Source organism: Choloepus didactylus, chromosome 20 (assembly GCF_015220235.1).
Source record: "Choloepus didactylus isolate mChoDid1 chromosome 20, mChoDid1.pri, whole genome shotgun sequence".
NCBI lineage: Eukaryota > Metazoa > Chordata > Mammalia > Pilosa > Megalonychidae > Choloepus > Choloepus didactylus.
In genome coordinates this window covers 58,328,913-58,342,096 of record NC_051326.1, presented here as the reverse complement: position 1 = coordinate 58,342,096, position 13,184 = coordinate 58,328,913, and the positions used below count along the sequence as shown (strand labels likewise).

General features: G+C 47.6%; 1 protein-coding gene across 5 annotated transcripts in view; it reads right to left on the bottom strand.

Moving 5' to 3' along the window:
* Positions 1-283: 283 nt before the first annotated feature.
* The window catches only part of ASAP2 (ArfGAP with SH3 domain, ankyrin repeat and PH domain 2), a 217,701-nt gene continuing 204,800 nt past the window's right edge, over positions 284-13,184 (bottom strand). For all 5 annotated transcript variants that reach the window (XM_037812568.1, XM_037812566.1, XM_037812569.1 and 2 more), the window contains 5 exons: positions 11,709-11,880; positions 5,676-5,725; positions 5,173-5,261; positions 4,562-4,684; positions 284-2,753 (listed from right to left, as the gene is read on the bottom strand). In XM_037812568.1, coding sequence (XP_037668496.1) covers positions 2,679-2,753; positions 4,562-4,684; positions 5,173-5,261; positions 5,676-5,725; positions 11,709-11,880 — 509 coding nt within the window. In that variant the 3' untranslated portion in view covers positions 284-2,678. The remainder of the gene's footprint in view (positions 2,754-4,561; positions 4,685-5,172; positions 5,262-5,675; positions 5,726-11,708; positions 11,881-13,184) is intronic.

Sequence of the window (13,184 nt, the reverse complement as noted above, 5' to 3'; positions counted from 1 at the left end):
CAGTGTTGGGAGAGCTAGTGAGTCAGAAGGCGTGGACTGGGGACCCGGGTTCGTGCTGTTCGGGAACAGTGACACTGCCAACAATTTACAAAAAGTAAATTTTTAAAAGTGCGTTGTCAACATAATATGCTAACAGACCACAATTTTAATATTACTGTTCATGCTAAAAGAAACTAGTATTTAAAGAATTTCAAGTATATTTACACTAGTGCATGTTTTCTAAATAAGGACTATCTTAATACACAAGACCTTAAAGATTAAAAACATGAAAAATAAAACCATGTCAATTTAAAAGTATTTTATTTTTTTCCAGTCAAATGACTAGTTAACAGGAAGAGTAAACTTATTAAACATGCTCTAATTATAAATCACTGCATTAAGGACAATGAAAATAAGAATTGATTTAGGTTATACAATATATACAGTTGCGCTGCAACTAGACCAAAGTAATCAGGTGAATGAATTGAATATCATACATCTCAAATAGCATTCTAAGCTGCATGTTATCCACTCCTTAACAGATAACATAGTAACTATTAGTCTGTGCACACATTTCTGAGTCATTATCCTCTGAAGTCACATCTGATGGAAAATGGCATGCAAAATGCCAGAATCTTGCAGCTGAAGTTCATGAAATGTAAACTTTAAATATAAATAGATATCTACAACATTTTCCTTTCTCTCAATTGTTTTGTTTTTTTAATTTGCAAAGAGCAAATACCTAGGAAAGGATATTAGCAGGGAAGTTAATATAATTTCTCTGGCAAGAATAATAATAATTACTGCACAATAGCACCACCAAATTGTACAATGGAAAAATATTTCCTAGATATTCATGTACCAGTGAACCTGATAGATTTGTTTGGGAATGGAGTTCACATACTGATATGAATCAACTTTAATTCCTTAGCTAGCTGGCACCAGGCAGTCAAAAAGCTGACTAGAAGATACAGGATGCTGGGGGATTGTGTTAAAATATACATAAGAAGTGCACTGTGCAAAATATATTTGTTTACTTTCTTAAACTTATGGGAGAATTAACTAAATGAAGGGTTCAAAACAATGGAAATTAACAATTAGTGAAAATAGATGTAGTGCTTTAAAAAAAGACTTTAATTACAGATCTAACACATTTTTCACCCAGAACTTTGAAAGGCAAAAAGCAATTGCTGTACAACATCATAAAACATTCCAGTTTTTTCTGTCTTTATGATAGCAACAAAAAATAACAATGCATTTAAAAAAAAACAAAAAGAAAACTACACCTACAAGAGTCTTGCATGGTAAAGGCTGCTTCAATCAAATGTACCATCGTCACAAGTGCAACGTAGCACTGTTGCCTCGCTTTCCAAACCTATATTAAATTTATTCCTTTACTTTTTGAAAAAATCCAAGTGGGCATCGTATGCCTGTTTATTCTCAAGAAGTGCCAAAATTCCCAATATTCCTAGTATGAAGCTTATGCTCACAATTAGTAAATAGAGGTATGACAGTCAAGTTTATTAAGCTAATGAATTTTGATTTTATCATATACAACCTAATTCCCCCCACCCCCACAGCTAAAGTTTGAGTGTGATATGATGGACTTAATACTAAAATCGGGATGTTTGGGAGTATTTTGTTTACCTGGGATCTACAGATTTCTGATAAACTTGATTTTACAAATAAATGGACAGATTAGGTTTCAAGACAGTGTAACTACCATTCCTGTTGATACAGTATATACAGGCAAGACACTAAACTGAGTAAACATTCTCATGTGCTAGGAAGGGAAGGCAGTACACTCAATAGGAAACAGCAATTAAGATGTGTTAATATATCATGGCCTGCACCACAATATTCTATTTGTGTATAATTGCTTTCTGTGTGATCAAGGAAGTTCAAGAAGGCAAATTCCAAAAAATCTAAAGCATATAACTAGTTTAAAGAACTGTTTTGCAATCCATCATCCTTAGTTTTTAACCAAATTCAGGAAATACAGTTTTTACATAATCTCCTGGAACTGAATTATCTGCTTTTTACCATATGTTGTAATAAACCATCATTTTTTATTAAGTGTGGTTGCTAACAATAACAGGTTATACACACATGCAGGATATAAGGAGAGTTGCAACTCACAAATGAGAGCTAGGAAGTGCAACACTAATGTGTAAATTTCCGAGTTACCTTAAACGAACATAGGCTTGATTTCAAAGGAACACACGTCCCTTAAAGGTGAACTGACGGCATTTTATCGGAAGTCCAGGGCTGGGCTATGGACTTCTAAGCAACATTTTACTGGCTCCCTAAAATAATAATTGCTCTACAGGTCACTGTCTCCAGAATCAGGCCAAGGAAAGCACACTGAAGATTTATTTCCAGTACTCTTAATTTAAACATTTTCAGGTTTAAATTCAGGATCTTGATTATGTAGTTAAAAGCAACTTTTCAGTTCACCTTCTAGGAAATTCAGTTTTTCCTATTAAAAGTACAGCAATGTTTCATGAATACCGTAAATTATAAAAACCATTTATGTATAAAAATTGCCTTTGGAGTTTTAAAACAGAACAATGGCCTTAGAGAAAGTGGGCTACAATACAATACAATTCATGAAACTGGTTGCCTGGCAGCTGGTACCAGTAATGAAACAGGAACATAAATAACAACTGTTAAAAGAAAGGTTTCTGTTCAGTAGCAGTTTAGTCAGCAATAAAGTGCACAAATGATACAGGGAACGCTCCTTTGCGACTGGGATCTCCATCAATGTGGCCAATCTGAAACGAGTAAAAGTTAAGTTTGTTACAGAAATTCCAAATGTTGGAAAGTGCAAAGGGCGTTTTGGCATGTGGGTAAATTTTTTGTTGTTGTTCAGAAGAATCTATTCTAACTTGGGTAAAACTTCACAGCTATTTTTTTCCTTTTTCCTCTCACTTTTCAAATCGCCTGCCCCTGTTTTGTGTAAGGCCCCTTCTAGGAGAGGTCTCGGAGCCCACACCTAAGGACACTGTCGCAAACAGCATCGTTTGGTCGTGGCAGCCTGGCAAGGTGGACAGGGCGGCTATCGTTTCCACCGCACCCCCCTTGCCTTTTCTTTGCTTGTTTTTTTAATGGATGAAGCAGTTGAGTGTCAGAAAAGAGTGAACTACACAGGCACAGAAAGTGGCAACAACGTGACTTAGTCCCATTTAAATTTATCAAGCATTTATGGTAGACTTCAGTAAATCCACTTATTTTCACAACAATGTAAAATATGTGAAATATGTGGGCAAATAAAAGTCTAAAAGAAAATGACCAAAATATGAACGGTGGTTTCTTGGGGTAGGGAGGGTTGAGATCATGGTTAGCAGCTATTCTCTTTTCTATATTTTCCACTTTTGGAAACAAGCAGGCATTTTTCCATATGGCTAAGCCCGTGGTCAGGCTGGAGGCCTGTCCTTATGGTGGTATTTTACACAGTGCGAAAGCCGGGCCTGCCCCCTTCTGCTTGCCGGCAGGTCTCCGGAGGGTGGAGGGCAGCTTGGGGGAGGTGAACAAGTTGCGATCCTTGCACCCCTCTTTGCAGGCTGGGCACAAGCGCAGGGCCAGGCACGCCCACAGGCGCTCAGGAAGCAGAGAGGCAGAATGAGCTCCCCACACCCAGAAAGCAGCCGGAGCGGATCCCTTCTGCTGCCTGGGCCGTGGCAAGGCTGATGGAGAGAAGAGCTCCTGACTGAGGCAGTGTTCAATGCCCCAAGGGAAAACGAGGCCACAAGGAAGACACTGGAATCCAGCCATGTCCCAGTTTAAACACAGGTGGGGGCTCTAGTAGGGGTACTGACCAAGAACAATATTAAAACTCTTTGCACTTGACAATCAAAGCAATCTCCAGAGGTCCTATTTGAGTTCTCACAACAACTGTGAACTATCTGCAATCGGCGCTCAATCTGTGGAGCCAGGCCGTTAGCATGTCAGCCACAGACAATGCCAAGTAACCCATGTACGTACCTTACATAAGTCGTTTAATTCTATGACCCTCGTTTTGTAACAGCTGACTTTTATTGGATGCTCTGTATACCTGAGCTCATTCAATCTTTGCAGCAATGCTCTGGGGCTACCTTCCTTTAGAAGCAGCAGCAAAGGCTTAAAGACAGAAGGTCACCCAGCCTGAAAATGGCTCAGTCTGGGTTCTTAGGGTCACCCTGTGCTCCTTTCACCCCCACTCCCACCCAGGGTGTCTGACTAGGCCCCCAGCTAGTTTCCAAAACAAGACTGACACCTGGGGATCCTGGCCTCTGGGTCAGCTCTCCTAAACCTTCACTCCACTAAACCAGCAAGGTGGGGATGGCAAAAACCCTCAAACCCAAAGAACGATGGGGAGAGAATCAGGCCCCCTCACAGGTGGGTGGGAACAGAAGCAGAGACAGCTGAGGATGCTACGGGGCAGACAGGAGTCCGCAGCCCCGTGGACTGGAAAGCAGCACTCGCACCCTGCTCGAGGGGAGCTGGAGAGAACCTCACCTGTGAACAGCTCACGCAGGCCAGGCGGGCAGGGGATTCCGCTCAGCCCCTCCCCAGACTTGTGCAGGGCCCCAACCAGACTCACCCACCACTCCTGATCCTCCTCCCCATCCACAATGATCACATCTCCCTCGGAGAAGGTCAGCTCGTCTGGGTTGTCGGCCACACAGTTATAAAGCGCTTTGACCCGCTTGGGCTTCGACTTTGTCTAAGTCAAAGGAGAGGAGAGAAATCAAATGTTCCTGTGGCAGGAAGGCATAAGGTCTCAGGGCACAGAACTGGGCCACTTGACTTCCAGTTGGTCACAATGGTCTTGTAGCCAGGCCCGGGAAAGCCCACGGGATGCGAGATGGGTCTGATGAGTGTAGCTCAGGAGCCAGGAGACTTGGGGAGGTGGGATGAATCAGGACAGGAGGAGAGAAGGGAAGACACCCCAGCAGAGGAAGCAGCACACACAGAGACGGGAAAGGGCGGGCGTGGAGCCTGCTGCTGACAGATGGGGGTTCTGTGCTGGGAGCCGGGGCGGGATGGCCACGCGGGCCGGCCAGTGTGCTCGGGGGCTGTGTCCAGTCAGGTCCAAACAGCCAGGGAGCCAAGAAGCAGCCTCTTCCCTCCCTCTTCCCCCAGCCCGCAGAGAAAAAGGTCTATACACTCCTGGCTACAGCAAAGGGGAGGAACTCTCGTGCTTCCACTTACAATCTGTGACTTCCTGGGCATGGGTGCTGGTGGCTGCATGGCCAACGTGCTGGACAGGGAACCCAGAGCTTCTGTTCCAGAGAGAGCCACTGTTTTTAAGACCAAAACAAATCAACTTTACAATATGCTCCAACGTTAAACAGGAGATAGGAACAAAATCTGTAATGTCACGTCTGAAAGGCACAAAGTGCCCTAAAAGTCCCAAGAACCTTCTGACTCGCACATAGCCTTTATAGCGTGTGCAAGGCACACGTGACACGAGGGGGGTTAGGTGACACCACCTTCTCCTTTGGCTCCTGATCCCCGTCAGCAGGAGGGAACAGGAACATGGGGTGCAGCGTGCCCCATGACTCAGGCTCCCTGGGAGCGTGAGAGGCTCTGCTGAGGGAAGGACGGCCGCAGAATGGGGCCCGACCCAGGGGAGACCACCTGGCTGGAAACATGACTCTTTTTGCCCCAACAGACCAAGCAGGAAAAACCTCAGCTCCAGATCAAATAATTACCTGGTCCTCTCGGCTGGCCTTTGCTGAGCAGTGGGGTCGACTTGTCAGCCCTACAAAGAAAGGGACAAACAGACTTACTGGCAGCACATTACCTGTCCCTCATCACCCCTTTGATAAGGGAACCACGAGTATTTACGTTTAAAACGTGTGAGCTGATGTCATCAATTCTCGTTCAACTATCCCTTTTTTAGAAAAAGGAAGAATGAGAGACATCCTAGATCTCAGGTTCCTGATCCTAACCAGGGCTCCTCCCAAAGCATCTCTGCCCAGCTGGGCCTGAAGCCAACAACCTGGGCATGGGCCAGAAGCTGAGCTCTAGCCACTAGCTCTGCCCCCAGTTTGCCAATTCTCTTCCCCACCCTGAGCCTTGGCCTCTTCATGTGTACAAGGGCATGGCTGAGTCTCGGTCCCGGGCCCTGGTGGCTCTGCCAGGACCCACACAGGCATCAGCCGCTGTCCCTCAAGCCCCCACACTGTGGCTCCTGCTGCCTGTTGCCTGTGTCCACTGTGTATCCACAGGCTAAGCCCCCATCTGAGCCTCCTGGTCCTGTATGTACCAAAGCCAGAAGGTAGAGACACCAAGAAGGGGAGCTGGTTCTCAGGGCTCGGAGACAGGGATCTATTAACACTCAGACTTGCTGTCTGTCAGACCTGGATAAATGGGTTTCTTATCATTTTTATTTGCAAAAGGAGCTAGCAGTTCTGTTGACCCTCAAAATAAGGTCAAGTGACAGGACGTCTGTGATGAGCCAAAGGAGGAACTATCAAGTTCCTTGCAAATCCTGCCGGACTTTGCACAGAGCAAGGCCCTGGCTGGGATTTGGTAAGTGACAGAGGGGGCTGGAGAACAGAAGAGAGGACTGGAGAGAGAAGCATGGGACAGAATTCTTTCAGTTACAGACTTGCATCAGAACTTTCTTTGCTGCCCAGAATGAACCCAATCTGGGCCCAGGGCCTGCAGTCTCAGAAGGAAGGTGAAGAAAACAGAACATTGATTTTGCTTCTATTTTTGAAGAACTGAAAAGGCATAACAAATAAAGGCCCCATCAGTCTAAAGAATCTCCTGGTGTGTAACGTGTCAGCAGAAGTCATCGTGCCCACCTGCTGACCCCTCAGCCTTCAGCATTACCCCCAACTGCAAAAGGCTCATGAGAAAGGCTTGATCCTCCAAGATAAGGGCCAGCAAACCTCTTCTTTAAAAGCCCAGACAGAACAGTGTTCAGGCTCTGAGGGCTACATGGCCTCTTGCAACTTTCACCTCTGCCACTGTGGCGTGAAAGCAACCACTGGCAATAGGTAAGTGACTGAGCATGGCTGTGTTCCAATATAGCTGGAATTATGGACACTGAAATCTGAATATCACGTAATTCCATAATGTCATGAAATATTCTTCTTTTGATTTTTTTCAACCATTTGAAAATTGAAAAGCCATTCTCACCTCACAGGCTGTACCGTTTGCTGATCCCTGCTCTAAGACAGCAAGTGTGCAAATCCAGATTTCTAACAAGGACAAAATTATGGGGAGTCAGATTGGGGAGAGGAAGGGATTTTTCCTTTAAGAAGAGGGCCTGCCAGTGTATTCCCTTAAAAGCAGAATTCCACTAGGCATTTACAACAGGATTCAATTCACCCAAACCTGTCTTGGACATACTCTAACACCCACGTTACCTGCCCCCTTTGCCTTCCAGCCAGATCTAAAAGCAGTTAAGACCAGGCTAGAGAGGAAACTTATCCAGCAACCCCTCGCTGGAACTCTTCTGAGAACGCAGAAAGTAGCAAGAGGTGCCTTGGAGGCCGACCTGGTACCGGACAGTGACACCCGCTCATCCTGGAGCTTCCCTCTGGTGACGTCCAAGAGCCCACTGGTTCCTCATCACAACGTCAACCTGTGACTAGGTCTCTTAAAGATCAGCAGCTTGGAATGTGCCAAGCGGGTATGAGGCGAGAAAGAAGAAAGCCCACAGAAGGGGACGGGGAGAGGACCCCGCGGCTGCCGTGAAGAGGAGTGCCTGAACTCGAGCTGCTACAGGACTGTGAGACGCTCGCCTGTGGGAAGGACGGCCGCTGAATGAAAGGAGCTGGGGCTGAGGGGACACAGCCTGTGCCCTGCAGTGGAGGCAGAGCGTTCTCACCCCACTGGAGAGCATCTTCACCGCAGCATGACCCAGGAACGTTATACTGGACATGCGCTACTTAAGAACAGGAAGCCGAGGCTATGCAAGTTCATTTTAGGAAGCTGTCTTGCAAATCAGCATTAAAAGAATTCTGAGAAACTTCTGGTTAAAAATCGCAGATTGAAATACATTTACTTCTACTTCCTCCCAAGGAAAAATATTTTTAAAAAAAGATTTACACTCCCCCAAACAAAGAGAACTGAAAGGGAAACAAAATGTTGGATGCTGGAAATGGAAGGATGATTTGTAACTGGTGTCGTTGATCTGAGGAAGAGGAATCCTAAGCTGACAGTAAGGAAAGCCCCGAAGAGCTCCAGTTTTCCCTTGAGTCCCCCAAAGGCTCAAGAAGCTCTGGACGTGGAGACAAGCTGGGGCTATCAACAGAAGGACGGGTCAAAACTCTGCCAAAGGAATTACTGAATTCCTTGATTTCTACCCCAACTCTAAGAACCCTGACCCCTAAAGACCAGAAGCCGCCATCCTCAGAGAGGCTAAGAGGAGGGCCTGCACCGAGGGTCTCCAGGTGCAGGTGTCAGGGAAATCTTAAAAAAAGACAGAGACTAAGGAAAAGCTTAACTTTATTTCTCTACTCAAACTGAAACCCTTCGGGCAAGACTAGGAATCTGAGCAGCCCAAGAAAAAAAAAGACCCAATTCAGGGATTCCCAGCAAGAAAACGGCCCAAGTCAGATCACCTGATGGAGAAACGCACGTTGGTGGCTCTGAGCTTGAGGGTACAGTCTCCATCAGGCACACAGGCACGGAACCCCAAGTCAACAGGGAAAACCTCTAACCTCTAAAACCTCTAACACGGCAGAGGCCAAAACAGAGAGAGAAAAACCAATACAGAACAAACAAGCTACAAACAACAAAACAAAAACACCACCACATAAAAAAGCATCATTAATATTCTTAGAGAAATAAGGGAAAAAAAAATGGTTCCATGATACAAAAATAGGGAACTATAAAAAAGCTCAGAGACTAGAAAGGGCACTTGAAAATTATTATATGATCGCAGAAATGAAGAACTCAATGAAAGAATTGGAAGATACAATTGAGAAAATCTCCCCAAAAATATACTGAAAAAACAAGCAAGCAATATAAAAATGGAAACTAGAAGGCGGCAAAGGCGGCCAGCTGGCGGTGGAAAAGGCCTGCTCCTTCCACAGGGCAGGGGCAAGGCAGCAGCTGCCCGGCCAGGAGCTGCACTTCCAGCCTCGGCATCTGGTGGGGCCACGTGGTCAAGGGAGGACGAGTGGACGTGACGTGGGTCACTCCGGGCCGAGGAGGCTCAGCGTCTGGCAGGTCTTCCCCCACGGGCTCTCTCCCTTGGGAAGCAACCCCGGACCGAGGGGCTAAAGAAGGTGCAGTCAGGAGGCAGGCGGGGCTGGGGCTCCGAGTCCCCCCGGGGGCTGTGCACAACGGGGAACACGCACACTGGAGTCGGTGGGAGTGAGAAGGCAACTTGTGTTTGCTGAGCCACTGAGACCCTGGGATGGTTTGCTACAGCAGTTAGCTCACGTCAATAGAAAGAGAAGACGTGGTACACTGAGAGGAAAGGTGGGACATCTGATTAATTCCGACATCTGAAGTAGTAAGAATTACATTAAAAGAGTGAGGAGAAAAAAAACGGGGAGAAAGTTAAGGCATTAAGAGTATGAAGAGTGTAGTGTATAAGGGGCGAAAGGCTCCCTGGTGGCAGGGATGGAGACAGGCCCACACGGGCACAGCGAGGAGTGTGTTCATGGGGGGCCGGTTAGCTGAGAGGAAAGAGGAGGCGTCCACAGGAGGGGTGGCCTGACGAGGGGCATCACAGCCCACGGGGATAAGGAAGGCGTGCTCTCCACGTGGCGGGGGCAGAGGGAGTCAGAGCTTGGGCAAGGTGACAAAGGCAACCAACAGGGGGTCCGGGAATGGGAATCAGAGCCCCAGCAGGGGAAGGAAGGCTTCTGCACAGAGGAGGAGGTGGAGGCAGATGGGAGAGGGTACTGACCAATTAGTCAATATGAGCATAATTATGGTTCTTCATTACCGGGAGAAGGAGTTACAAATACACTCCTGTGCCACTCCCCAGCCCCCATCCCACTCCCATGTGAACCTGGGCTCTGCCACTGTCTGGCCAGTGGCATACGGCAGAAGTGACTTTCCGCCAGCTTTGGGGCCAAGGTCTAGCTCTCAGACCTGTTCTTGGTCCAGCCGCAATGACATGAGGAAAACCACACGGAGAGGCCATGGACACGTCGGTGCCCCAGGTTAATGGCCCCAGCTGAGGTTCCAACTGATAGCATCAACCATACCAACTGTGGCGTGAAGACACCTCGAGGTGACACCAGCCCCTGCTTACAAGCAGCCCCTGTGGTGTCATCACTCTTGGCACTTGTGCCGGTTTCGATGTATTATGTCCCCCAAAACACCATGTTCTTTGATGCAATCTTGTGGGGATGGAGGTATAAGTGTTGATTAGTTGGAATTCTTTGATTGAGTGTTTCCATGGAGATGTGACTCAATCAACTATGAGTGAAATGTCTGGATTATTTACATGGAAGCGTGGGCCCCGCCCATTCACAGTGGTTCTTGATTTGATCACTAGAGCCCTATAAAAGCTGACAAACAGAAGGACCTCAGAGCAGCTACAGCCAACAGAGACATTTTGAAGATGACCACTGAAGATAGAGTAGACTCTTGCTATTCCAGTTTGCCTGGGAGAAACTAAGAGAACACCCCCAGATGCCTAGAGAGAAACATCCTGGGAGAAAGCCATTTTGAAACACAACCCGGGAGCAAAGGAAGAAGATGCCAGCCATGTGCCTTCCCAGACAACAGAGCTGTTCTGGATGCCACTGGCCATTCTTCAGTGAAGGTGTACTCATGTTTATGACTTGGAAGCTTTTATGGCTTTAAGACTGTAATTCTGTAACCAAATAAACCCCCTTTATAAAAGCCAATCCATTTCTGGTATTTTGCAAAATGGCAGCATTAGCAAACCAGAACAGCACTGGAGTCTTTTCCAGCTAAGGCTCCAATACTGAGGAGCAAAGAGAAACTGTCTCCATTGTGCCTATTCAAAATCCTGACAGGGAGTTCATAAACATAACAAAACAGCTGTGTCTTACGTCAGGAAGCTGTGGCGTGGTATGTTACTTAGCACAAGGGAAAGTGGAGATGAATATGTGTGTATGTGTGTGTGTGCATTCCCTGGTTATGATCCTAGGAGGGCCTGGGAGCAGGGATACCCCAATAGCAATCAGCACACCCACCACCTACATCTTGGCTTCTAAATATCATTTCCACTAAGATGAACCATTTTGCATAATAAAGATCTAAATTAAGAGCCATGAACTGTTCCCTTTGCAATACAGGACATTATTCAGACAAGCTGCAAAACGTGAATGCGGTCTAAAGATTAGAGGGTAGGAACAGATCAATCTCCTGATTTGCTGGCTATATTGTTTACATAGGCGAATGCCTGTTTGCAGAGGGTCCACACATTCAGGAAAAGGAACTGAGATGGCCTGGTGTCCTGAGGACTTCAACTCCAAACATCCCAGTGTCTGTACTAAACAGACATCTGGATTCATTATGTGAATATAGTATATACATTTGTAAGCAATTTTTACAGTTTAAAAATTCTTATGAACTTTTACACGAGTTCCTAAGGTGAATTACTTTTATGGGACCCGATGAATGAGTGAGGAACACTGCAGGAGTAGAAACATTGGCGGTTTCCAATGTTCATACAGACAACTCAGCAGATGAGCCGAGGTGGGGTCACTGCATTTTGGAAGCTCCTTGAATACAAGAAGCCAGGACCGCAGCCCTCTGCCGGGCCCTCGGCGGGACGGGTGAGGGGCACAGGTTACCCGGGAGCGGGCTTCTTCTGCGGGAGGCGGCTGGGCGGTTGGGGAGGCAGGGGCGGCGGCGTGGGCTTGCCCTGCGGGACCCCCGGCTGGGCCGGCTTGCTCTGCTGACTCAAGGCTTCCAGCACACTGGGCGTTTTTGCTACAGGAGGGGGTGGCGTGGGAGTCAGGGGATCTGTGGAGAGAGAAAACAAGAGAAATACAGAGGGTCAGACACGCCCAGCCTTCTGGCCTAAGGCTTTTCAGAGACTGTCTTCCTTTGTTCTATGATATTTACTAAGGAAAAAACCTACTGCTGCTTCATTGCTGATTTTCAGAAAACAGCGATTAGTGGGAAGGGGGCAGGGGGTCTTTTCCAAACTAACAAGGAAGCTGCAAGCCTGACGTTCTGATGAAAACTCTTCCCCTCGCCGGCGAGTAGTCCTCAGCTGGAGCTCCCCGGCGGGAAGCCACCGCGCTTCCGGCTTGACCAGAGGCCGGAGAGGCAGCAGCCGCAGCTGACGTCTGGGCCCAGTTCCAGCACCACTTTCTGCCTGGGGAAGCTCTGCACTCCTGGGCCTGCATTCTCTTTGCCTTAGGGAACGGCACTCTACTCGCTGCACCAGGCTACTGAGCCAGGTCAGATTTGAGGAAAGGTAGTGAACTCTGCCCAGGGCTCCACTCACTGTGAGGCGGGAGGCTGAGGCTCCAGGAGAGAAATGATCCTACCAGAGTCACACAGCGAGTAAGAAACGGAGCTAGGTGTTGAACCCATGCCTTCCTACCCCCCCACTCCCAGCAAACCTGAACGCCCTCTCTGCAGGTCTAGCAACGTCACCTGTTTTCCTCACTGCAGGTGCGACCTGCCTCAGCATAGGCGGCCCCGTAAGCAGCTCAGCTGCTCTCCCCCAGGACAAGCCAGAGGGAATGAGGCCACCGGCCGGCCAGACAGGGACTCTGGGCTGGGAAAAAGGAAGGAACCAGTCTACAATCTTTCTTTTCTTTCTTCGTTCTTTCCATTTCTATTTTAGAGGCAATGTCAAAGACTGACTCCAGCACACAGTATCTACAGCACCAGGGAGCAGGAATGAGAGGCAGGGAAGTGGGCGCTGGCCCCTGCTGCACGACTTGGGGGCGTCTTCGGCTCTCCCCTGCTCCCCACCAACACCCACTGCTGGGCCTCAGATGACCTCACGAGCACCCTGCCAGACACCCCACTCACGGCTCTGCCACTGGTGTCCTGGAGGAGGAAGGAGCTGGCACTACGCTAAGGTCCAGCTTAGAGACATGTGGCACTCACTGTAGCTTGTGTGGGGGCTTCTTGTCTTTATTTTAACTTATTTTCCTAAAGTCCATGTCTGTTCATGGGCACTTGGCTTAGAAAATACTCTAAAAGCTCTCAAAGCAATTAAACCCAGAGGTGCTGGAGCTACCCTTTCCTCCTACGGTCGAGACAGGGAAGGAAGGGGCAGCAGCGGGAAAGCCACGGTGGAAGACTGC